The sequence below is a fragment of the Mirounga angustirostris genome, unplaced genomic scaffold (genome assembly GCF_029215605.1).
Source record: "Mirounga angustirostris isolate CCGP_5_RB_7025 unplaced genomic scaffold, mMirAng1.0.hap1 SCAF_3, whole genome shotgun sequence".
Taxonomy (NCBI): domain Eukaryota; kingdom Metazoa; phylum Chordata; class Mammalia; order Carnivora; family Phocidae; genus Mirounga; species Mirounga angustirostris.
Window position 1 is genome coordinate 107,606,119 of NW_026991711.1, and position 23,525 is coordinate 107,629,643.

At 35.2% G+C, this 23,525-nt stretch overlaps 1 protein-coding gene across 1 annotated transcript in view; it reads right to left on the reverse strand.

Annotated features, from left to right (window-relative positions):
- The window catches only part of LRP1B (LDL receptor related protein 1B), a 1,839,752-nt gene that overhangs the window by 270,481 nt on the left and 1,545,746 nt on the right, over positions 1-23,525 (reverse strand). The window contains exons 46-51 of the mRNA XM_045868938.3: positions 20,525-20,653; positions 17,962-18,081; positions 8,268-8,381; positions 7,875-8,024; positions 5,257-5,379; positions 3,383-3,502 (exon numbers count right to left, since the gene is read on the reverse strand). Coding sequence (XP_045724894.2) covers positions 3,383-3,502; positions 5,257-5,379; positions 7,875-8,024; positions 8,268-8,381; positions 17,962-18,081; positions 20,525-20,653 — 756 coding nt within the window. The remainder of the gene's footprint in view (positions 1-3,382; positions 3,503-5,256; positions 5,380-7,874; positions 8,025-8,267; positions 8,382-17,961; positions 18,082-20,524; positions 20,654-23,525) is intronic.

The window sequence follows — 23,525 nt, forward strand, 5'->3', positions numbered from 1 at the left end:
CCTGGGATCGAGTCCCACATCAGGCTCCCTGCTCAGCAGGGAGTCTGCTTCTCCCTCTGACCCTACCCCCTCTCATGCTCTCTCTATCTCATTCTCTCTCGCAAATAAATAAATAAAAATTATAAAAAAAAAAAGAAGAGATGCTAAAAGATGTATTGTTAGAATTATTTTTTAAAAAAAATGTTAATATCTGCAGGAAGAAAATATGACTGAATAGAATGATGAGAGATATTTGGTTTCAAACATTTAAAGCAGTGACCAAAATGCTTTAATTATAGAACCATTATCATCTTTCTTTTCAGCTATAGAGTTGTTATGAGCAGATAATGATTTTCAATGTAATGCTTTCAATATGGGGGGCAGCAGGGTGCCAAAATAAAAACCCTTTGAGGATTTTTTCCATCTTAAACATGACTGTCCTTGACATATACTTTAGCTTGGAGGATAGGATGGCAAGTGAATATAGAAAAGTCCTCCAGGTAATTCAGATTTGCTCATCTAATTGAGGATCAGTGTTAATAGAATGGGGTTTAATAGGATATCTATTAGTGGAAGAAATAATAAAAAATCTATTAAATAAAAGTTGCTTTCATTTAAAAATGAATTTACCTGCTATTATGTTTTTAATACCTTCTATAATAAAATCATCTTCCTACAGAACTTATTTTTACACTATTCCTTATTATGATCTATCTTTTTAAGCTTGCCATAAGAATATAAAGTGTCACTTTCATTATTATACTCTCAATTAGTGCCTTAATTTCCATAATATTTTTGTTATTTAGCTTGAGATTTTTAAAAATTGCATTCTCTTTAGTAAGGATGTTTTGATACATGTAAAACTCCTTGTCTACTTTCTTATTATCATCCCAATTTATTCTCAAGGTAGGCATAACAGATATAACATCAATTTGGCTGTTGAGAAATTTAATTCTGTATGACCTTGGAGAAGACTTAAGTGTCTGAGTTTCACTATTTGTAAAATGAGGGGTATGACTAGATAATTACTAAGATACCTTAAGCTATAAGATGGCATAAAGCTCTTTGCGGCTAATTTTCTGGCTCCCTTGATAATATTCAACAGCTTCTGTATTAAGAGCATGCCAAAACATCATAGTCAATCAGAAAGAAAATGGGCCAAAGGAAAAACGCATGGCTTTGTTCCATGCTTACCCCAGCCATCTGGAGACACATTACCTTCCTAAAGGAAATGAATCCCAAGAAAGGAAGAAGACAAGCTGAAAGATTTCTACCAGATCCATCTTGTGCACCTGCCCAGATACAATATTTGATTGTAAGAGTCACTACCCCATTAGGAAGGATTCAAGAAATCTGAATTCAGGTCTTAGATCTGTCATCACTGATTCACTGAGTTTCCTCGGGCAATTTATTAACTTCTATGAGTTTCTCTTTTCTCATCTGTCAAATGATGCAGGTGTACTAGACTACAATTTTCAAAATGGGACCCTCAGATCCCAAGTCAAAACCACTATTGTGCTTATTAAAAAAGCTTATACTTACAGCTCACATTAGAATATTTGAAGGTGAAGATTAAGAATCTTCATTTTTAGCAAACTTCTAAGAAGGCTCTTTTGTGCGCTAAAGATGATAACCACTGAGATAAATTATTTATAAAGTCCCTTCCCAATCCTAGTATATCAGGTTCAGTTTATTGAATGATATTTGGTCTAAAGCAGTCTTTTTTATGTGTCACCAACTTGGTAGTTAGCATATGAAATGCAGCCTGTATTTAAATTAAATAGAGACTGGGTGTTTTGACAACAGGTAAACATGTCCATTACCACTTTAATTCTTTTAAACAAATTATCAGGGCACTGGTAGATGTAGATGTGGCAATAACTCTGAAAAATAAGGGAGAGAGCAGGAGAAATGGAACAAAAGGGCATGGAAATAAATTCATTTATATTGTATACATTGGTCATGTTAGATGATCACAAGAGTTACATAAGGGAGATCTTTTTGTAGCCTTCTAATAGGTAAGGAAAATACAGATGTGGGAGAATTCAACTCTAGTTTCAGAGTCTTTATACCTTCTACTATATTGTGCCCACTCAGGAAGGACAGAGGTATCAATTGAGCCATTTAGTGTAGGGTTAAACAGAGGGTCAAAAAGCAAGATGCTTTTAAAAAGTGGCAACATGCCCAACCCATTGTGAGTAGGTAACTCTTTTGTTAAAATTAAAGAAAGATTTAATAGCAACGAGAAACAAAGTAGTTAAAAGTGACTAGCCAGGCATCTGATTGATTACTGATTCTTTTTCCTTTCAGGGCTTTTTGATAGTGATCTTTCTATATTTATTTGTTGTAAAACTAAGTTGTTTCAGCGGTGTAAATAAAAAGTAGACTTGGGGTGGCTAAAATACCAGAAAATAAATTGCCTGCTTTCAGAGGGCAACTCCAGTTTTATATTATTTAGAGAGAACTTCAGTTTAGCTTGAGTAGTATCAAATCCTATCTACCTATCTCCATGGTACTGACCTAAAAAGCAGGCCACCATTACCGAAATTTAAAAGTGGTGTTACATACACTTAACTCGGTACATGCACCTTATTCTATGACTCAGGTCCTTTTCTCTCTAAAATAGGACAGTAACCAGCTATGAAACAGTACTGATATAATGAGTAAAGATTTTATGCCTATAAATACAAACACACATATAGAAACAAATCAGAAAGAAAGACAAAGAGGCATCTAAAAACATGAGTAGAATGCCTGGTTTTTTATAATAAATTTATACAGATTAAATCAATTCCTTCTTTTACCCCTTAAAAAAGTAAGTTAATAATTCCATCTATTCGTTAAATGTTTGTGATTATTTAAAAGCAATTACATTGGCTTTGTTGCTGATATATAGTAGGACACTCAACCTCTAATCCTATAAAGTTGTTTTTTGAAGTACATTTTAAAATTATATACAATAGCCCTCTTTTTTTACTTCCCATTTAAAATAATTCAATAACAATAACCACTGTAATACATATATACAAACACAAATAGCATCAGTGTATTTTGAAGGGCAAAATAGCAATGCCTATCAAAGGCCATGAAAAATGTTTGATCTTTTGATGCAAGTAACCCTAGTCACTGAGATCTAGTCCAAAGATGTAATTGAAGACTAAAAAAATAAAATTTACAAATACATTCATTGTGTGGATATTCAGGAAAAATCCTAAAAACTGAATGACTGTGTATATAAAAATAGTAGAATAATAGGTTGTCATTAAAATACAAAACCAGCTACACAGAAGTGTATATATAAATTTAATGTTAAATTTAACAGTTTTTATGTATGCTCTAAAATGATAGTGGGTATATATCATATGCCTAAAAACTGAATGAGAACACAGGAGAAACAACTCACCACAAATGCTATCACTTTCATCTAATCCATCCCCGCAATCATCCTCTCCATCACAGATCCAATGTTTAGATATACATTTTTGTGCAGAACAAGCAAATTGGTTCCAAGAACAAGAAGAATCTAGAAGACAAACAAAAATTTTGCTTCAGGTGCAAAAGAAAAAAAAAATCATTTGAGACCATCTTAGGACAGGTCTGACAGTGAGAAAGTCCTTCCTTAGACTTTGCTAAAATAAACTGCCCTATAATAAAACGAGTCGAATTCCTCTTCTCTATGACAGCTCTATAAAGCTTTGACAACAGCCTACGTATTCTCTCTGAGAATTCTCAGAGGGCTTGACTTTGAGCTACTCATTATGCTAGCCACTCTCCCCAAAGTATATTCCTGGGTGTCATTTAAAAACAAAACAAAACAAAACAAAACAAAAAAACCCACAACATCTTGTGCATGGATACAAAACAAATATTTGAAGTGTGGTCTAGTCATCCCTTCTAAATTTCAATTGATTTTTGAACAACCAGAGAAAAAAATGCATCCTAGGCAAGATTATAATATGATATATTCACGAGCATATATATTTGTTTTTAATGATGAGGTGACTAAGGGGGTTTTACCTTGATGACAAGCCCCCAGTTTCATACCCATACATACTAAACACTTAGAGGTTTTACTTCTCTTGAGGACACTTAAGTCTGACTAGTAACATCTAAATTCATGGGCATGATGGCTTGAATTTTATTACCAAATTATGCACTTATCATAGTGTATTCTATTTAATTCCAAAGTTAGGTTTGTGCTCCTCCACCCTCAGCCTATCCCTCCACTCAGCATCCAAAAGGCAACATCCAAAATAAAACCCTTCCAAATTCAAGTGTTCCAAACATAAATTATAAAAAAATAAACACTTTGGTTTCAATCCTATAAACTATTTTAAAACCTTGCATCTCTATTTAAAATATTCACTTAGATGACCTGTGAAAAAGAAATTTAGAAAAACTGCAGACTGGACAAAAATGAAACTAAAGAAAATACAACCATATAATGGCTTCCTGTACAGAAACTATGAATCTACATAAACTATTTGTAAAGTTCTCTGTTAATCCTGTTCACAATCTGGCTCTACTGTGAAGATATATAGCATCTTAATCAAACAAAATGCACCTTCATATTTCATGATGACATTTACTTTTAGAGGAGTTTGACATTTCATAGAAGATCCATTTTTAATCTTTTCTTCTACTTTGTCTATACACCATAGTGTATGTTATTTGTGTTAAATGAAAATAGTGAATATATGCTTTGTTTTCCTGTAGGGAATTTCTTTGGCCTAGAAGTTATAAAATCCATAAATTCTATAAAATAAATTTTAAAAATGCTGTCTTGCTTTGCCAAGTAAGACGAAATGTACACATGAGAAATTAGGAGGTAAGTGGTGAAAGATGAGAGTTTGAGGAAATACAAGTTTAAGTACTATTTAAAGCTATACATGTAATTAATAGAAACATTTAGAATAATAATAGTCAATAACAAATAGGGAGAAGATAATGAGTAATGTGAGCTAAATACCTATTTTTCATTGCAGAAAGTAAATATATTAGGACTTAATAAGTCAGAAAATAAAGGTATATCATTTAGATTGACGAAGATAACCACTAACAAAAGCAGAAAAAGTTAAAAGAAAAGGCTGGGGCAGGAGATTGTTACTCTTAATTACAAGTTCTTCTGTTCTATTTTAATTTTTACCATTTTGTGTTATTTGATAAAAATAAAAATTGTTAAAATCAACTAGCGATATTTTGTATAAAATCCCTATGTAAGAGAACATTGGCATATAAACAATAATGTGGCACATAGAACAAAATACAATATCTCACCACAGTGGAATTCATCAAGTCCATCCTCACAATCCTTCTGACCATCACATATCCAGGAATTCAAAATGCATCTTCCACTAGGACAACCAAAATAATTGTCTTCACATTTGTGTTTGTTTTGAACTGTGATAAAATACAGAATGTAATGTCAAATAATTTAAATTAATCTTAGACTTCCACAATACAGGTAGATAATAAAACAGTAGTACTACTTGAACTGGAAGAGATAAATAACAAGAAAACTTAAATAAAGAAGAGCTGAGATGGTCTCTTCAAGAATGTCAAGGTCAGGATGCCTGGGTGGCTCAGATGGTTAAGCATCTGCCTTCGGCTCGGGTCATGATCCCAGGGTCCTGGGATCGAGCCCCACATTGGGCTCTGTGCTCAGCAGGGAGCCTGCTTCTCCCTCTCCCTCTGCCTGCCTGTCTGCCTACTTGTGATCTCTCTCTCTGTGTCAAATAAATAAATAAAATCTTTAAAAAAAAAAAAAAAAAAGAATGTCAAGGTCATGAAAACCAAGAAAAAGCTAAAAAAAAAAAAAAAAAAAGCCCAAAACAAACAAACAAAGAACAATTAAAAAAAAAAAACAAAAACGTGACACAGAACAGAGGAGACTAGGAAGACATGATAAGCAAATCCAATCCAGGACTGGATCCTGCATTGGAAAGAAGATACTAAAGGAAAAACTTGTTAAATCCAAATAATGTGGAGTCCTATTAATAGAAATAAAATAAAATAGCTGAGATAATTATAAAGTGAATAAGCCTAAGGCCAAAGAAACATTTTTGGTGGAAAATATCTGTAATTCCATATTCATCAATATGAATAACATTATAAAAACATTAGTGGATTTTTACTGAGAAAGTGGGCATGGTGTTCCTACTGTCCTATATTCTGAGTACACTTTGACAAGGTTTATAAAAGTATTCTCTATAAAGAAAGACAACTTACAATAGAATCTCTAAAATCGTTACACCTTACAGAAATATCACAAGAATAGTAAGTATTTGTATGTAAAATTATTTGTAAATTATATATATTTTTAGATTGGGGAGTATTGCTATAATTATAACTTCCAAAACTGCATATAAAATATTAGATTTTTCTCTACTGAATGTCATTGGTCCCCTTGCACCTTCAAGTTCACACAGTTTTAGACTGACTGGCCCATAGCCAATTTGGAAGCAAATCTTAGAGTATATGTCACACTGTAATAATCTAGTCACATGGTAATAATCACACTACAATAATCCATTGTAACTGTATTAAGATAACAATTCCATTTTATTTTTTCAAATGTCAACTTCATAGATTGAAGATGAAAATAACATTTTTGACAGAATTCACCACTAAACCAAAAAGTCCTGAGTGTGATTTATGTCTTACTTTTTCTTAGGACTAGCCTAGATACAAGCTAAGGTATTTAGACTGACCTATTACTGGCTTCCTGTCCGTCTGTCTATCTGTCTCATCAGTCTACACAAGCTCCCCTTTCTTTCTTCCCCATTATAATCACAATTCTACACTAATGTTAAAAGTTAACTTTTAAAATAATTTATTAATATTAGAAATATATAAAGATCACAAAGTTTTACATATATATGTAATATGTTTATATATATATATATATATATATATGTAAGTTTAATGGGTATCTATTATATGTTGCCTTCATATTAATTTTAAAAATTAACCACAGCTACTGGGCACCTGGGTGGCTCAGTTGGTTAAGCAACTGCCTTCAGCTTAGGTCATGATCCTGGAGTCCCAAGATCGAGTCCCGCATCGGGCTCCCTGCTCAGCAGGGAGTCTGCTTCTCCCTCTGACCCTCCCCCCTCTCATGTGCTCTCTCTCTCTCTCTCTCAAATAAATAAAGTCTTTAAAAAAATTAAAATTAAAATTAAAATTAACCACAGCTACAATGAGATACATAACTGTTGTAGAAAGAACAATGGATTAAGAATCTAGACACCCAGGCTCCATGAGTCTAGATCAATGTTACTATATTTCTTTTAAAATGCTTTATGTGATTAAAAATAAAATGTGGAAGAGTTATGGTGAGCCGCAGTCACCAGCACATGTAAAAGCTCTCCACAGAACCAGAAAAGTTCTCCAGTTCCTCCTAGGATGCAGCTAGCCTTTCAAACCCAGAGGAACAAAAATTATATCATAGAATGTTACACATTGTTGAGCAAGAAAACAAAGGAATCTGCTATTGCCCAATTAAGTGATAGATTATGAATTATTAAGAATATCGGTTCTTCACAGTGGATTGTGTGTGTGTGCTGTATAGAACACCTACAGATATAATTTCTTAAAATATTTCAAAAAATTATTATTTGTCAACTAAGCATGGAAAAATGGGTGTGGCGGCAGGATAAGGAGAGAGAAATACAGTATGAGGACACATTTAATAGTTTCCTATAAATCATACCTACTTCGTTATAGTAATTTAACACCTTTACTCCCTGTATTTTTTTAAAAATTTGTTCTCTGAAATAGTTAGATAGGAACAGGATCATGACTTTTTAATGGAACGCCTTCTGCTAAGAATACAGATGACACTTTCAGAGCTTAGGTATATAAAGATGGTTACAAGTCAGATATAAATAAATTACCTGGGCATTTTAATTCATCTGAGTAGTCCCCACAGTCATTAGACCCGTCACATATCCAGCTTGGCAGGACACACAGTGAGGTCGAATTACATCTTATAAACCCTGTGGTTTTCACTCCAAGTTTATAGAAATGTGTACAATCTGTATTATCTACAAAGAGGTAAACAGAAAAATGAGAAACACCTCATCTGCAAAGATTACAAGCCTTCTAGGCAGGTCACAGAAACAAGAAAAGTTAACCTCATTTGAAGAAATAAGAATGCAATTATCCTACACAACAGGGGTTAATTACATATCAATTCTGGACAAGGTTCAGTGAAACACCGGGCTATGTTAGATGGAATGCCAAAGGTACCCAGGGATGAACGAACAAAAGGTAGTGGGTTATCTTACTGCAGTTCTTTTCATCTGAAGCATCTGCACAATCTATGTTCTGGTTGCATCGGGCTGATCTTGGAATGCATGTCCCATCTGCACAACGGAACTCAACAGCAGCACAGGTTGAAACTGGAAAAACAGGTAAATAAATAAATGGATGGATGAGACAAAAGCTATTCCTTGCTCTAACATTTTCAGTACCGACGGTCCCCGACTTACCACGGTTCGACACGATTTTTCAGCTTTGTGGTAGCGTGAAAGCCATATGCTTTCAGTAGAATCTGTGCTTCAAATTTTGAATTTTGATCTTTTCCTGGGCTAGAGATATGCAGTAAGATACTCCCTCTTGATGCTGGGCAGCAACAGTGGGCCACAGCTCCCAGTCAGCCCCGTGATCACGAGGGTCGACAATCAGTACCCTTACAACTTTTCCGTACCCAGACACCATCCTGTTTTTCACTTTCAGTAGTCACTAAATTACACGATACATGCGATCCTTTATTATAACATGGGCTTTGTGTTAGATGATTTTGTCCAACTATAGCCTAATGTAAGTGTTCTGAGCACTTTTTTTTTTTTTAAAGATTTTATTTATTTATTTGAGAGAGAGAGAATGAGAGACAGAGAGCATGAGAGGGAGGAGGGTCAGAGGGAGAAGCAGGCCCCGCGCCGAGCAGGGAGCCCGATGCGGGACTCAATCCCAGGACTCCAGGATCATGACCTGAGCCGAAGGCAGTCGCTTAACCAACTGAGCCACCCAGGCGCCCATCCCTTCTGAGCATATTTAAGATAGGCTAGGCTAAGCTATGACATTGGTAGGTTAGGTGTAGTAAATGCATTTTCGATTTACAGTATTTTCAACTTAAGGATCGGTTTATCAGCACATAACTGCACTGTAAGGTGAGGAAGATCTATAGTTTACCTAATTCATATAATTTTGTTTGGTTTTGCTTTTTTAACTCGGGGAAGTCAAACTTGACCCATGGCTTCCACCCGCACCCCCAAGCTTGGGTTAGATGCCTCATATGTCTTCCCCTGTTGTAGTACTTATAATACTTCATTGCAATTGCCTGTTTATGTATCTGCTCCCCCACTAAGTTGTAAGATCCATGAAAGAAGGGATTGTGCCTGGTTCCCATTATAGTATCAGTCCAGCACTAAGCCAACATACAAAAAAATCCAATGTTGCTGAAAATTCTTTCTCCTTCCAACTTCCAAAGTACAAGGTTATAGCACTAAGCAAATGTCTGAGTGAGGAAGTACAGGGAAATCCCAATCGGGTTGCAAATAGTGGAACATTCCCTGCTTTGATAAAAAAACAGGCAGTCAGAGACAGGAACTGAGATGGAGAAACTGCTGAGCATCTGCTTTATTACTCAGAGGAAATAGCTCAACAATGTTAGAAAGTCTTCCATGCTATGCCATACTCCTTTACATGGCCATATCACTAACATTTGGTATAGGAAAGATGAACCCTCATGCCAAGAAACCTAAATGTGGTACGACTTGTCTCTATTGTTAGAAAGTATGACTTTCCAATTCCCTGCTATGCTTAGATGAAAATCAGTTTCAAAATGCTACTGTCATTATATATACCATATACAGAATAGCTTGTGCTTAATCATATTCCTTTCCACTTTGCTCACACATTCATTTCCATATAATGGTTTCCAGCAATATGTTGTGAACAGGTGCATGACATGCTATGTACATTAGATTAACTTACGTGAGATTTTTATTCCAAATTCAAATTTCCACAGGTTGATTATGTAAATATACAACCTGAAGGGCTCTTCGATTATGCCACTTTCACTAGTGTTGATATTTTAAAGAGCCTATTTAATTATAAATAGAAATTATATCAATTGTAAATGGTTAAAATGCTACCTTAAAATATGTAAATTTTACTCAAGGGTGTGTATGTCATTTGTATTTCATATTGCACTGTTCTTATTATATTTAAGTGTATCTTGCAATTGTATCCTTATTTGTGCTTAAATGATGATTAGAATAAATGTTTTATTTATAATTTGCAATTATAATTGCTTCAGTGTTTTCTTCATTAAAAATGACATCTCATCATATGAAACAGATAATGCTATTATGAGTAGAGATAAATAACCTGTTCCAAAGAAGAAAAAAACTAATGTTCTTCTTTTATGTCTAAAAAGCAAAGTCTCTTACATATACCTTTTTATTACATTTTATATTTAATATTTTTTTCAATAGAAACAGTGAATGGAATACATAACATATAAAGTAATCATGACAAGCATTTACATTCTGTTTCTTACTTTGCTCTCTGTCAGCAATCTCCTATTAAGAGATTGTGTTCCAAAAGATTCCTTATAATCCCTTTATTTAGAAGACAGGATTAATTTCTCCATGAAACAACATTCTAGATAGTGGTAATGTTCCTAGACAGTCTACAAAGATTTATCTCATAATACCCTTGAGTTTCTATCTTACACTCACAGAGTTTAAGGATACCAGAAGAATCCCAATGGGAGCAATCACAATTCACCACATCATCTCCATCTCTCCCCAACTTCCACAGAGAATCTTCTGTGTACATGGCAGGGAGTCCATCTGAGTGGAGATTGGTGGCAGATAGGATGAAGAGGCAAATTATGACTCCATTAACATGAGGATAGCATCTCACATAGTGATGAGGGCTGAAGATCTGGCAATATTACAGTAATGGAGTTTTAAAAACTGTATTGGGGCTCTCAGGTGAAAGTGAACGTAAAGAATACCTTGTGAGAAGAGTAGAGATGTGGAGCAAGTAGAACCAATTTTAAATGGAATTCTGAGAAGAAGAAAGAAAGGAGAAGAACTCTGACTAGATGAAAAGAAACTAACGTTGAAGTTAAAAAGAAGGGTTAGGAGATAGTATTTAAAAGAAAGAAATGGGGGAAAGGATGAGGTAGGGGGTCAGAAGAACTGGGTATAGAATAGAATATTTGCAGGATGCCTTTTTCTCCCATTTTCCAATAAAAAATAGGGCTAATGAATCTTGGCAAGGAGGACAGGCAGGCCTATTAGAGTATGTGCAATGTGCAAATAGGAAGACTGTCCCTTTACTTCAAATCCTCTCTTCACAGAGTCCATGACTTGGTATAAAGTTTGAGAACCACCAGAGGGTTAAGCAGGGTGTTAAGTAGCACTGGAATTGGACACACTACGTGGTTGCAGAATTTCATATGCAGCAGAGGCAAGATGGTTGGGGGGATGAACATCTCCAGCATCTGTAGGCAAGGAAGGAGAGGGAGGTGGGAGAAATCCATGGGAATTCAGGAACTTTATTAAATAGTTAAGCAAATACCTCTTTTGCCAAAACCTCTTCCTCTATGTTCCTTCAACTATATTTCTTCCTCACTTTGGTCAGTCAAGTATTGAAATTTGTTTCACCCTTAGGGTGACTTTTGAGGGAGAAATATGTTGGAATCTCTAATTTGTCAAGTGAATATGAAAGCTTTCTGACAATTTTTCCTCAGGCTAAAAGTCCTGAAAAAGAGAGAAAAGAAAATAATGTAGTCCGAATAAAGATAAGCCAAGTGAGAAATACTAGACTTTTCCCTCCAGATAGTCCAAAAGTAAAAATAAGCCTACAAAATGTGAGTGAAAACATACTGCAGCCACCCCGGGAATAGCAATGAGATACTACAAAGGAAGATCTGACAGGGATTGTGGGTCAAAGCAGCACTAAGAGAGAAAGTAAAACCATTCTTCCCCTTCACATACTTTCTTAATTTTCCTATTTCATCCACTTTCTTTATTCCATGTCAGTTAAAATATTTACTGAGATAGGAAAGATATAACATTGGTCTTTCTGTGGTTTTTAGGACATTTCTTATAAGTAACTTATGTTTTCTCTTCCAACTTCCCTGCCCAGCCTGCAGCACATGATGAAAGAAAGAAGGAAAGAAGAAAGAAAGAAGAAAAAAAGAAAGAAAGAAAGAAAGAAAGAAAGAAAGAAAGAAAGAAAGAAAGAAAGAGAGAGAGAGAGAAAGAAAGAGAGAAAGAAAGAAAGAAGAAAAAGAAAGAAACAAACAAAGAATGAAAGAGAAAGAAACAAATGAAAGAAAGAAAGAAAGAAAGAAAGAAAGAAAGAAAGAAAGAAAGAAAGAAAGAAAGAAAGGAAGGAGGAAAGAAAGAAAGAAAGAAAGAAAGAAAGAAAGAAAGAAAGAAAGAAAGAAAGAAAAGAAAGAAAGAAAGAAAGAAAGAAAGAAAGAAAGAAAGAAAGAAAGAAAGAAAGAAAAAGAAAACTAAATTTTCTGTCATATCTCTTCTGTTTACTTTCAAACTACATCTTTTATTCAATTTATTGCTTAGGCTCTAAAGGTATGCAAACCCAGAAGGAATGATGATTTCATCTATAGGAATGCTTATCCTTTTCCCTCAGTTTATTGTTTGTAGAATCATCAAAGTTTTGCTATGAACTTAAGAAAAAAAAAAAAAAAAAGCTAATACCAGTTTCCTTTCCATTAGAACTACTTAGCTTTTCAGTCACCTAAAGGTATCCAGATGACCCAGGCAAGTTCCTGTACTTCCCAAGGAGAGTAATTAGACCCATCTCAATAGGGAGAGAAGGAGGGATACCATGTACTCTCTCCAACCTGTTCGCTCAACCTTTCACACACCAGAAGAGGAAATCAGCGTGACAAACTTTCTGAACAACTCTTCAGGTTACCCCCCTCCACCCCGCCAGATAGCCTGGTGTCTAAAACTCTCAGGGCAGTAATAAAAGATTTACAAGGATTTAGGGTTTTGCTTCCCTTCAAAAAGAGAAGAAACCAAAACTGATTCCTTGGAACATCCATTTTCACTCTGCCTTGTGGAATAAAGATAATGATAATATTAATTACTATGAACATCTAAACTAAAGAAATAAAAGTGTAATAGTACTTCAATTTACAGATGTTTTCACTGTCACCTCTCTCCATAGCCTATCAAACTCTCTCTGTATATATTGACTTTTTATTGTACTAATTCAAATTCTTCATGTCTTACTTTAGTCACATTTAAAAAGAAGTAATAGGTGGTTTGTGTGTGTGCATGTGTGCACATGTGTGTTCCTTCACATTCTAGCTTGATATTTTTATCTTTATCCTAGTTTAATGCCTTTATTATATTCTCCTTTCCTGCTTGCAAATAACTGATAAAACATGCCCTTTTGGGGGGTCTACTTCTAGTTTTCTTTCCTTCTTTCTTCCAAATACTTATCCATTTCCCTTTACTTATTCCCAGTATCTTACTATATTTTATCATTTTTAATCTTTTATAGGCAATATAAAATAACAGCTGATTTAATCTGCACAAGTATTTGGCTCTTCCTAAACTAGTCTCAAACTTAGATAGTAAGCTACTCAAATGTTTGGCCAACATCCTATAGTCTAAAATGACAGAGTGACTTCCGAACCTTTCTCTACCTACAAAATGATCTGTGCACATTCTATCCTCTTCCACAACTTTGCATCGCCTTCTCCTACCATCTGTACCTCACATATTTCCTTGACCATCAGTCTTTCCTAAAAATAGTCTTATTCACTGTATTTACTCCTTCACCATCCATTTTCTGCACCAACCCAAGGAGATCTGGCTTTTCTTTACCATTCTGCTGAATTGACTCTCATGAAGGTAACCAAGAGATTATCTCCTATTTGCCAAGTTCAGTGACCGTCTAGTCTATACCTGCCCTCTTGCCTTCCCTTAACACCTTACAATGCTAACTGATTCTCCCTTCTTAAAAATAATAATGATAATAATAAATTTCTTATTAAAATCTTTCTATTAGTCCTGTGGTCCATTTCTCCTTTTCTTATATTATTAGTGTCTTTAATTTTTTATTTCAATAGGTAATTCTGATGTACTCCCCTATGACTATTACTCTATACATCCTATGAGCTTTCTCTCTGTATTAAGTCCAAAATTAACACTTCTCTTCTAAATCCACTACCTGAGCCCCAGATCTCTATCTATCTAAATGTCTCTGGAACAGTTCCTTCTGAATGTCTACAGGTGCTCTACTCTCAGAATGTAAAACATCTTTATTACCTTATCCTTGATCCCACATGAACAAAAGACCCACAAAAATAAATTTAAAAATTAATGAAAGACAAATAACAATGTAAAAAGAGGGGGGAAAGTTCAGAAAACTTGTCTATTCTTTTCCACGTTTTCTCTGTTTATTACCTGAGAAGACCTGTTATGCCACCTTTTAAAACTCTGTTGTATCTGTCTCCTTTTTATTCTTAGCTGTGGCTGCTTTGATAGCCTCCTGTTTTATCTTTCTCATCTCAGCATTATAGTTTTCATTTGCACAAGCATAGTTTTTCCCCCTGTTTTTGAAATGTAAATTTGATTGCATTGGTTCTCTTTTGGACCTTCAGTGGCTTTTTGGTGACTACAAGGTGACGCTCATGTTCCTTAAAATGGCATCAAAAAACACCTTCAAGTCCTGGCTCCTTCCTCTAACTTGCCTCATTTTTTTTTTTTTTTAAACCACTTGCCAATATACAATCTGGCTCTAACAATATCAAATTTATTTGCAGCTTTCGATAGTAGTTTCTCTACTTGGAATTGCCTTCTATTTTGATCATTCTACTTTATTTATACATGATTGCATCCCCCTAAAAAAACTTATAATCATAAAACCTGATATATACCTTCATCTCTTTAAATAACTACCTTTATTTGGAGTTTTAACTCCTTAAGGGCAGGGAGATGACCTATTAATTTTATGTCTCAGTCCTTAATGCATTTTACGCAATGAAATGTGTTCAGTGAATGAAAATTTTTAAAGGGATATTGGTTTAGGAAAATCTGTTTGGGGTCACCTCGGTGGCTCAGTCAGTTAAGCATCTGCCTTTGGTTCAGGTCATGATCTCAGGGTTCTGGGATCAAGCCCCAACATCATCGGGCTTCCTGCTCAGCAGGAAGTCTGCCTCTCCATCTCCCACTGCCCTTCCCTCTGCTCATTCTCACACTCTCTCTAATAAATAAATAAAATCTTAAAAAAGAAAAGAAAAGAAAAGAAAAATCTGTTGGGTCCAGATTTTAAGAGGCCCTGAATATCAGACTAAAAAACTTCTTTATTCTGCAAACATCAAGACTCCATTTGTGATTCTTTTTTTAAAATTTTTTTAAGATTTTATTTATTTATTTGACAGAGAGAGACACAGCAAGAGAGGGAACACAAGCAGGGAGAGTGGGAGAGGGAGAAGCAGGCTTCCCACGGAGCAAGGAGCCCAATGCGGGGCTCGATCCCAGGACCCTGGGATCATGACCTGAGCCGAAGGCAGCCGCTTAACCAACTGAGCCACCCAAGCGCCCCTCCATTTGTGATTCTTTATCAGGGCCATGATTTAAAAAACAAGGTGAATGCTTACATGGCATTTACTATATGCCAAGTTCTGTTCTGAGTTTATTTAATATTAATATACTCATTTAATTATTGCCTCTTTTCTTACAGCTTGGGAAACTGAGGCACAGAATCATTAAATATTTTACCCAAAGACACAGAGTCAGTGTTGGGGCCGAGATTCTGACCTAAGTCACCTGGCTTGCTGATTGATGCCAGTACTCACTCTGAGAACACATTCAATGATATATTATAGTATGACTACAACCTTGGGATTAACTGGGAAGAGTAGAGGCAGGGAGACCAGTTAAAGGACTATTGTGTACTATGATGATACTTTGAACCAAATGTTAATGCTTGGTACAGAATTGTGAGCAGCATCTGGTTCTCATATAGCCTTAAGGATTAATTTTAGAGATCCTCAAGGAATTAAACATAGGGAATTTAAGAGACGTAGACTGCAAAGGCAGTATACAGGAAAACGTGGAGTGGGTTTTATTCATGAGGGTGTCTGAAAACTAAAATGGAGTGGGATATCATGGTACGTAGTTGGACAGTATTGGTCCTTCGTGCTTTGGCCATATTGTGTAATGGAGATTTACCAAAGATGTATGAGAAGCATAAGGCTATAAAAAGTTAACTATTGGGGCGCCTGGGTGGCTCAGTTCGTTAAGCGACTGCCTTCGGCTCAGGTCATGATCCTGGAGTCCCAGGATCAAGTCCCGCATCGGGCTCCCTGCTCGGCAGGGAGTCTGCTTCTCCGTCTGACCCTCCTCCCTCTCATTCTCTCTGTCTCAAATAAATAAATAAAATCTTAAAAATAAATAAATAAATAAATAAATAAAAAGTTAACTATTGAAAGTAAAACTCTTGACACATTTTACTTAAAGCCGATGAGAAAAGGTGCTATGTTGTAGGCTCCTGATGGTGCAGAGGGATTTCTGAATTCAAAATGCAGCTAAGGTATAAAGTTCTCAGTTTTGCTTTAGAAGGATCTCTAGAAATGAAGCTGACAGAAACATCCGAGAACATTTTAGTTGCTTTTACAATTCCCAAAGCTCCACCATAAATTTAATTCTTAGTGTTTTAAATGATTGCATTTTAAGGTACATAAACCTGGGTTATACAAATACCGGTGTTATAGTAACATCTTTAGACAAGACAAGCACAAAGGTATAAATGCCTAAACTGGAGGAAACTTGAAACCCTCATCTTAATTCCTAAATGTAGTATTGCTAACTTGTGACAGACAGACGGATAGGCAGCCATTTTTGTGTGTGTTTTAAAATAACTGGGAGCATAGTTAAAATTTTATACATCAAGTGACTGCTATTGAATGTTGCAGGTGAGATGTGGTTATTTTTAGTTTATTTGAAATATCTAATTGAAAGGGGGCGGGGAGGAGCAAATATTTGAAATGTGGAAAACCCTAAACTTTTTGGTAAGGAATTGTAATTTCCATTTCCATTTTCTTTAAGGACATAAAAGGTTGATAATTGATGTAGTTAAATTGAACCATAACCATTGGTGATCATGGGGCAGGTAATTGGAGCCTGCAGAAGAAGTTATAATCTGGGAATTTAAAAAATTAGATCCTGAAGTTTATGTTTAATTGCATCAATTTCTGTATTTATGTGAATTTATAAACTGCAGAAAGTTTTGAATGAGGTTGATCTTGTCTAATATAAGTAAATGAGTCTGTAGACTGTGATCTCCCCAAACTAAAAAGTACAGTACTTGGAATTGTGTTCTTTATGGTTGTAGTGTTGGTAAAGCACTAATAAGCAGAAAATAAAGGAATTACACAGTGGAAAAAAAAAAAAAAAGGACTATTGTGTTAATCCAGGCTCAAGGCAGACTGAAAAAGATATTTCAAAGAATTGCATGATTTACTGATATATGGACATGTGGGTGATAAAATATGGTAGAAAGAGGAATCAAGGATAACACTAAGTTTTCCTGTCCAGTTGTTAGGAAAATGATGAGGTCATGTGAAAAACAGAGAATTGGGAAGTGAAGGAGAGTATTTTTTGGAGTAGTACATTCAGTATTACACATTCTGGTAGAAATGTCCAATAAACAAGGTGGTAGAACTGAAGAGGTGAGAAATGACCAGAGTTTTGAAGTGAGCAAAGGGATAGAAACCAGAAAAGAGAATATAGTCATAATTTCAATGAACTCTACTAACTCCCTTCCAACAGCAATTACCAAAGTGTGGTCCATCTATATTAGCAGGTGCTGTATACCAAAAAGGTGAAACCACTGTGGTCTCAGGAACACACAGTGGAAAAGTTCAGGAAACACTTAGCATAATAATATTCCTAGGCTGATGCCACATACATTTACCTTTACAGTCCAGTTCATCAGAATTGTCCCCACAGTCATTTTCACCATCACATAACTTGCTGTGAGGAATGCAACGCCGATTGTAGCAGGACTTGAAACCTCTTCTACAGCTTCTGTTTTCTTATAAAGAAAAGTAGAAACATAATTGGGGGTCTTATAGAGATATTTTTACAAATAGAAAATCATAGATGAGTTCTCATGTCATAATGATTGGATTGTGGATCTATAAAAAAAAGTGCTATGCAGTATCAAAGCTCTGGATTAGAATAGTCATGCATTATCAAGTGATTCATTCATTAAAAGACCTTTTGACTGAGTGCTTTAACTTCAGTGATGCACATTTGGAGACATCTTCAAATTATACCACATTATTGTTTCTGATATTTGTGTCAGCACAGAAACAAACATATATTCAACTCTCAAGATACAAGTCTGTAACTCAAAAGTCCTAAGACACTCTCAACACCTATCTCCTATCTCCTCTGCATTTCATAAGGCTTTCATAACAAGACAAAAAAAGGGGTAAAATATGTATTCCTGAATCAGTGAATCAGAGGGTTACCTAAATATCCATAAATTTCTCTTAAACATCATCTAAAAATGTCTACCTGAATTTCCTAAGGAGAAGAATAATTGCGTTCTGAATTCTATTTACCTTGAAGAAAGTCTCCTGACATTTTCCAGTTTCTGGCAGAAGGTACCACTTAGAATAATAATAGCTGCCATTTACTGAACACTAATTTTGTGCCTGGCTCTATATGGAGCAAATGTAAACATACATTTGTTTATTCCGTGCTCTAAACCAACATTCAAACTAGGTTTGTTTTGTAGTGAGAAACTAAAATATGGAGAAGTACCCTTGCTCTTACTAGTCATTCACTAGTAGGGTTAGGAACAAAGGTTTAACCTCAGGTGTGATTACAAAGCCTAGAATCTACCTAGGGTTGTCAAACTACAGCCCACAGGCCAAATGCAGCCTGGAGCCTGTTTTTGTATAGCTCTGACACTAAGAATGGTTTTTATATTTTGAAATAGTTGTAAACCAAAATTTTTTAAATAAAGGATATTTCACAGAGAGCATTTTTGGCCCACAAAACCTAAAATACTTAACTAGCTAACCCTTTGCAGTTAAAAGTTGCCAACCCCTGCTCATGTGAATATTATCTTGCTTCTCAGAAGGTAAAAATAATGTGAAATGTATTTTCAAGACAATTCATAATAAAAGCAAATTTGCAAGCTATTATTATTATATTTTTATATCCTTTAATATTTTCATAGTGTATAGAGTTTAACCATTCATTCAAATGAATATGCCATTTGAGGTAAATTCACTAAAATTTTAGTTACGGATCAGTCATGGGCAAATTACATCTGACTATCATTTTAACTGAGAGTGTGTGATCCTGCAACATAAAAGAATGCGAGAACTGCCTGCAAATTTCCCAAACTCTACCTTCCTCTTATTTTAACTGCTCTTTGATTATCTAGGTATAATTATTATCTAATAGAACAAAGGAGAAAAGTAGAAATCAAATATAGCAACTCCACATACAGATTCCTGAATTTTATAGAGCATACGATACCAATACTCTAATATTATAGTGCAAAAATAAATCATACCAATTTAGAAATAATCTGGAACAATTCTACAGTAACTATTAATGATTACACATATACAACTTTCCAGGAAAAATAATGTTGTGATGAAGGCAAATATCAGTTGCTTACTGGGTTCCAAAAGCCAATCTCTACCCCCAAGAGAGAGTGAAAGGTTGACTATCACTTAGTGTCACCTACAAGGCACAGCTGGAGGAATTCCATGCTTGATGAGGAGGATGGTTAATGCAATCAGCCTTTGTGCCCAAAGACACTAACCCTGGGCCAATCCTGGAGGCAAGAATAAGGACAACTCTTTGGTATTAACTCAACAGCATGCTATTGTTGACCGATAGCAGAACTTTGCTGCCGAGTAAACTTACAATATCCACCAGTAACTAATATTTCTGCCTTACATTTTTAGGAATGTAATCCTAAAACCTATCGCTACATGGCTAGACAGCTTAAAAGAAAGGCCCCTGTTGTATTTAAACTTGAACTTTGTCGATGGAAAGCCATGAGGAAATTCTTCACTGAATATGGTGGGTCCCAAAAAGGACATAAGGAGTCCCATTTGAAAACACAAAGCCAAGGGGCGCCTGGGTGGCTCAGTTGGTTAAGCGTCTGCCTTTGGCTCAGGTCATGATCCCAGGGTTCTGGGATCGAGTCCCACATCGGGTTCCCTCCTCGGCGGGAAGCCTGCTCTCCCTCTCCCACTCCCGCTGCTTGTGTTCCTGCTCTCGCTATCTCTGTCTCTGTCAAATAAATAAATGAAATCTTAAAAAAAAAAAAAAAAAGAAAAAGAAAACACAAAGCCAAAATCCATTACCTTAGACTTACATGTTAATGAGAGACATTAAGGAAATCATACATGTGAACCAAATGGAGACAACCAAACCAAAAACTATGAAAATAATTACAAACTTCTCTCTGAAGTGAAGACATACATCACATATGAGACACTTACCACAGTAGAGCAGTTTTTCGTCTGACTTATCCTTACAGTGAGGCGCTCCATCACAGGTGAGCTGATAGTCAATACACTCTCCGTTTCCGCACTCAAACTCTGAATACATGTTGCAAGATGAATTTTTAGCTGAAAGGGATCAATGTTTTGACTCACTAACAAACATTTCTGATACCATGACAATTTTTTCCCCTTAATCTTTATTATAAAATGGAACTAAAATTTATCAAAATATAAAATCAAATAAAGGGCAATGGTTTATGGCATTTCTTTAACCAAAACAATTAAAAGGAACATCTTTTTGTTTGCTGTTTTTACGTTCCATTTCTAAAATTTTCAGGAGTTGCCTCACTTCATTTTTCTTTTATACCTATTTGTATATTTTGCTAATTATTTTGTGACCGTATGTGTGGGAAGAAGGATGGGCTTACATTTGAGTGATCTTGCTTAGCAGTCTACCTTAAAAACAAATAGTAAAAAAGAGCCAGTTAAAGGAGTTCTGTACGTGTTGAGAGAGGTTTTGTGTGTGTGTGTTTTCTTATTGAAAACTATAATATACTCTTCAATACACTGAAATTTTCCAGTACATAGAGTTTTCATTTTTATTTCTTTATTTATTTTTGTTTGAGTATAGTTGAAACATTAGTTTCAGGTGTAGAGTTCTCATATTTTTATGCTTGACTTGATTCATCTCATCTAAATCTACCTCCAACTGATCTTCCTCCCCAGCTACCTTTTTAAAAAGTCTCAGTCGCAGCTTTCGTCATTCAGAAGTACTGGGATTGCTCTTGTTCTATCCATGGTGAGAGGTACCAGGGGTAGGACGGCCACACCGGGCCAGCAACTACTCTTTGAGATGCACAGGAAACCGTGGGTTGAACTGAATCATGTGCACCAGAAGCTTATAGGCTCCAAATGACCACTGCCATCATGTCCCACTTCTAAATCTCAAGATTTTCATAATAAATTAAAAACCTGAGTTTTTATGTGACTTGCCCAATCTGTGAGCCCAGACCAATAGCAACAAAGTACAAACAAAAAACATCTTTCTACAGCTAGGTTTCATCCCTGGAATGACAGTATGTGACCCCTGTTTTAGAAAGATCTCTCCTGAGGAAAATAGACCTATTTTTATTCTTAAGTAATAGATTCACCAGCAAATGTTTGGAATCCAATTTTGTGCTCGCATTATGTGTTGTTTGCTTGCTTGTAGTCACTCCATTGCTTGTTGAGTAATTGTACAGTGAAATCCAGTCATGCTAATTATATTGGAGGTAATTGGAATTCATTTATCTCTACTAATGCAGAAAACATAGCTTAATTTTATAATTTACTATCAATTTCTTTTCAAAGCTGTATTTTAGAAATATTCAATTACACAGCTACCAATACTATTTGAAGTTTATAAAACTATAAAAACAAAGTTTTATTTTATAAAATAAAAAAGTTTTATTTCTTTATTATTCCTAGAATTTATCTCATTTTACAGATTATTTATCTATCTATTGTCTATGACTTCTAACTGAACTCTTCCAATGTTCATTTTTTTCACTTTCCAAAAAATTTTTTTTTTTCTTGGTGCAGACTAAATTTGTCTGGTCAGGTAGAAAGTCATTTTAGAGAAAGTAACAAAGAATTTAAAAGTCTAAAAATATCATTAAGTTCAAAGGAACAAGTGTTAAGAAGGGTACTGACATTACCGCATATGATCACATTTGAGCATGAACTGAACAAAATTCACTTACTGAGGGGCTATTGACTTTCCCAACTTATTCTATCTACTTTCAACACATCTTGTTTAACTTCTCACTTCTAATGAAAACTAACTGTTATGACTGAAAATGCAAATTTTGCTTTTATAATCATTATGCCTCTGAGGGACAAATATTCACAACAAAAATGTTTTTATTATGTAAAATCAAATCTTACATAAACACAATTCTTGCTTAGGTACGTTCATTTGAAATAGCATTGAGTATTTTATACTTCTTTGCAGAAACAAAAATATAGTTCAGTAGTCCTCTAACTCTCTTACAAGATAATTGCTTAAATTATATTTGTTATTCTTATTTCTGTTGTGGATGTTGATAAGGTTAGGAACGTTGTGTAAAATGGAATTGCCTAATCTTTCTGTCAAGAGTTATGACAACACCTGATTTTCCTTCCCTTGTCCTGAGGGAGGTGTTAGTAAATGGTCTTTCACCCCGTCAACACTGCCATTAACATTCATGAACTGCCCTGGGTGAACTAATTCAGATGTGGACATAGATATGCCAGAAACATCCTCATTTCCCAAAGATGGATTTGACAAGAAGTTACTCTCCAATCTCTCTGCTGGACCACAGGATTTCAATATGAATGCACCATGGATACAGGACGCTTCTAGAAAGGTCTGTCAGCTCTGAGGAATCCAGTATCACTCTACAGTTGCATGTGAGTACAACTGTGCTTGTTTAAAAGGTAGTTTTCTTTCTGATTCATTCCCTCTCAGCCTTAGAGAGAAGCAAGTGGCTTAGTAGGGACAGATGTATCTAATCTATTTTGGAGCAAGGACAGGCATCCACTGTGTACAAATAAGCCTTGCTGTTTTGACTAAAGGCATTGCTTTTCTGCTAGCTTATAGTGACCTGTGAAAGAAACATGAGTGATTCTAATGCATGGCTAACACTCCGGGCTTACAGATGGCATCAGATCCACACCATTACAGCTGAAACCACAAAAGCAAACTGAAAGAGAGAGTTTAAGCAATTGCCTGAGCAATTCAAGGAAGAGTTAGGTTACTAAGAAATATGGGGATTTGTGGCCTGAATTATTAAAGTTGGCTGTCTTCATTTAAAGTTCACTGACCAATTGCATCATTCCCTTGTTTGCATGGGCACAGTCTTAAATATAAGTCTTTTACTTCTTTCGCTAAGAGGTGCCCCTTGGGCTGTGACCAATTTGCAAAGTGAAAAGATATGTGTATATTCTTGTCTTAGGTGCAATAGTTTTCAAGGTAAAG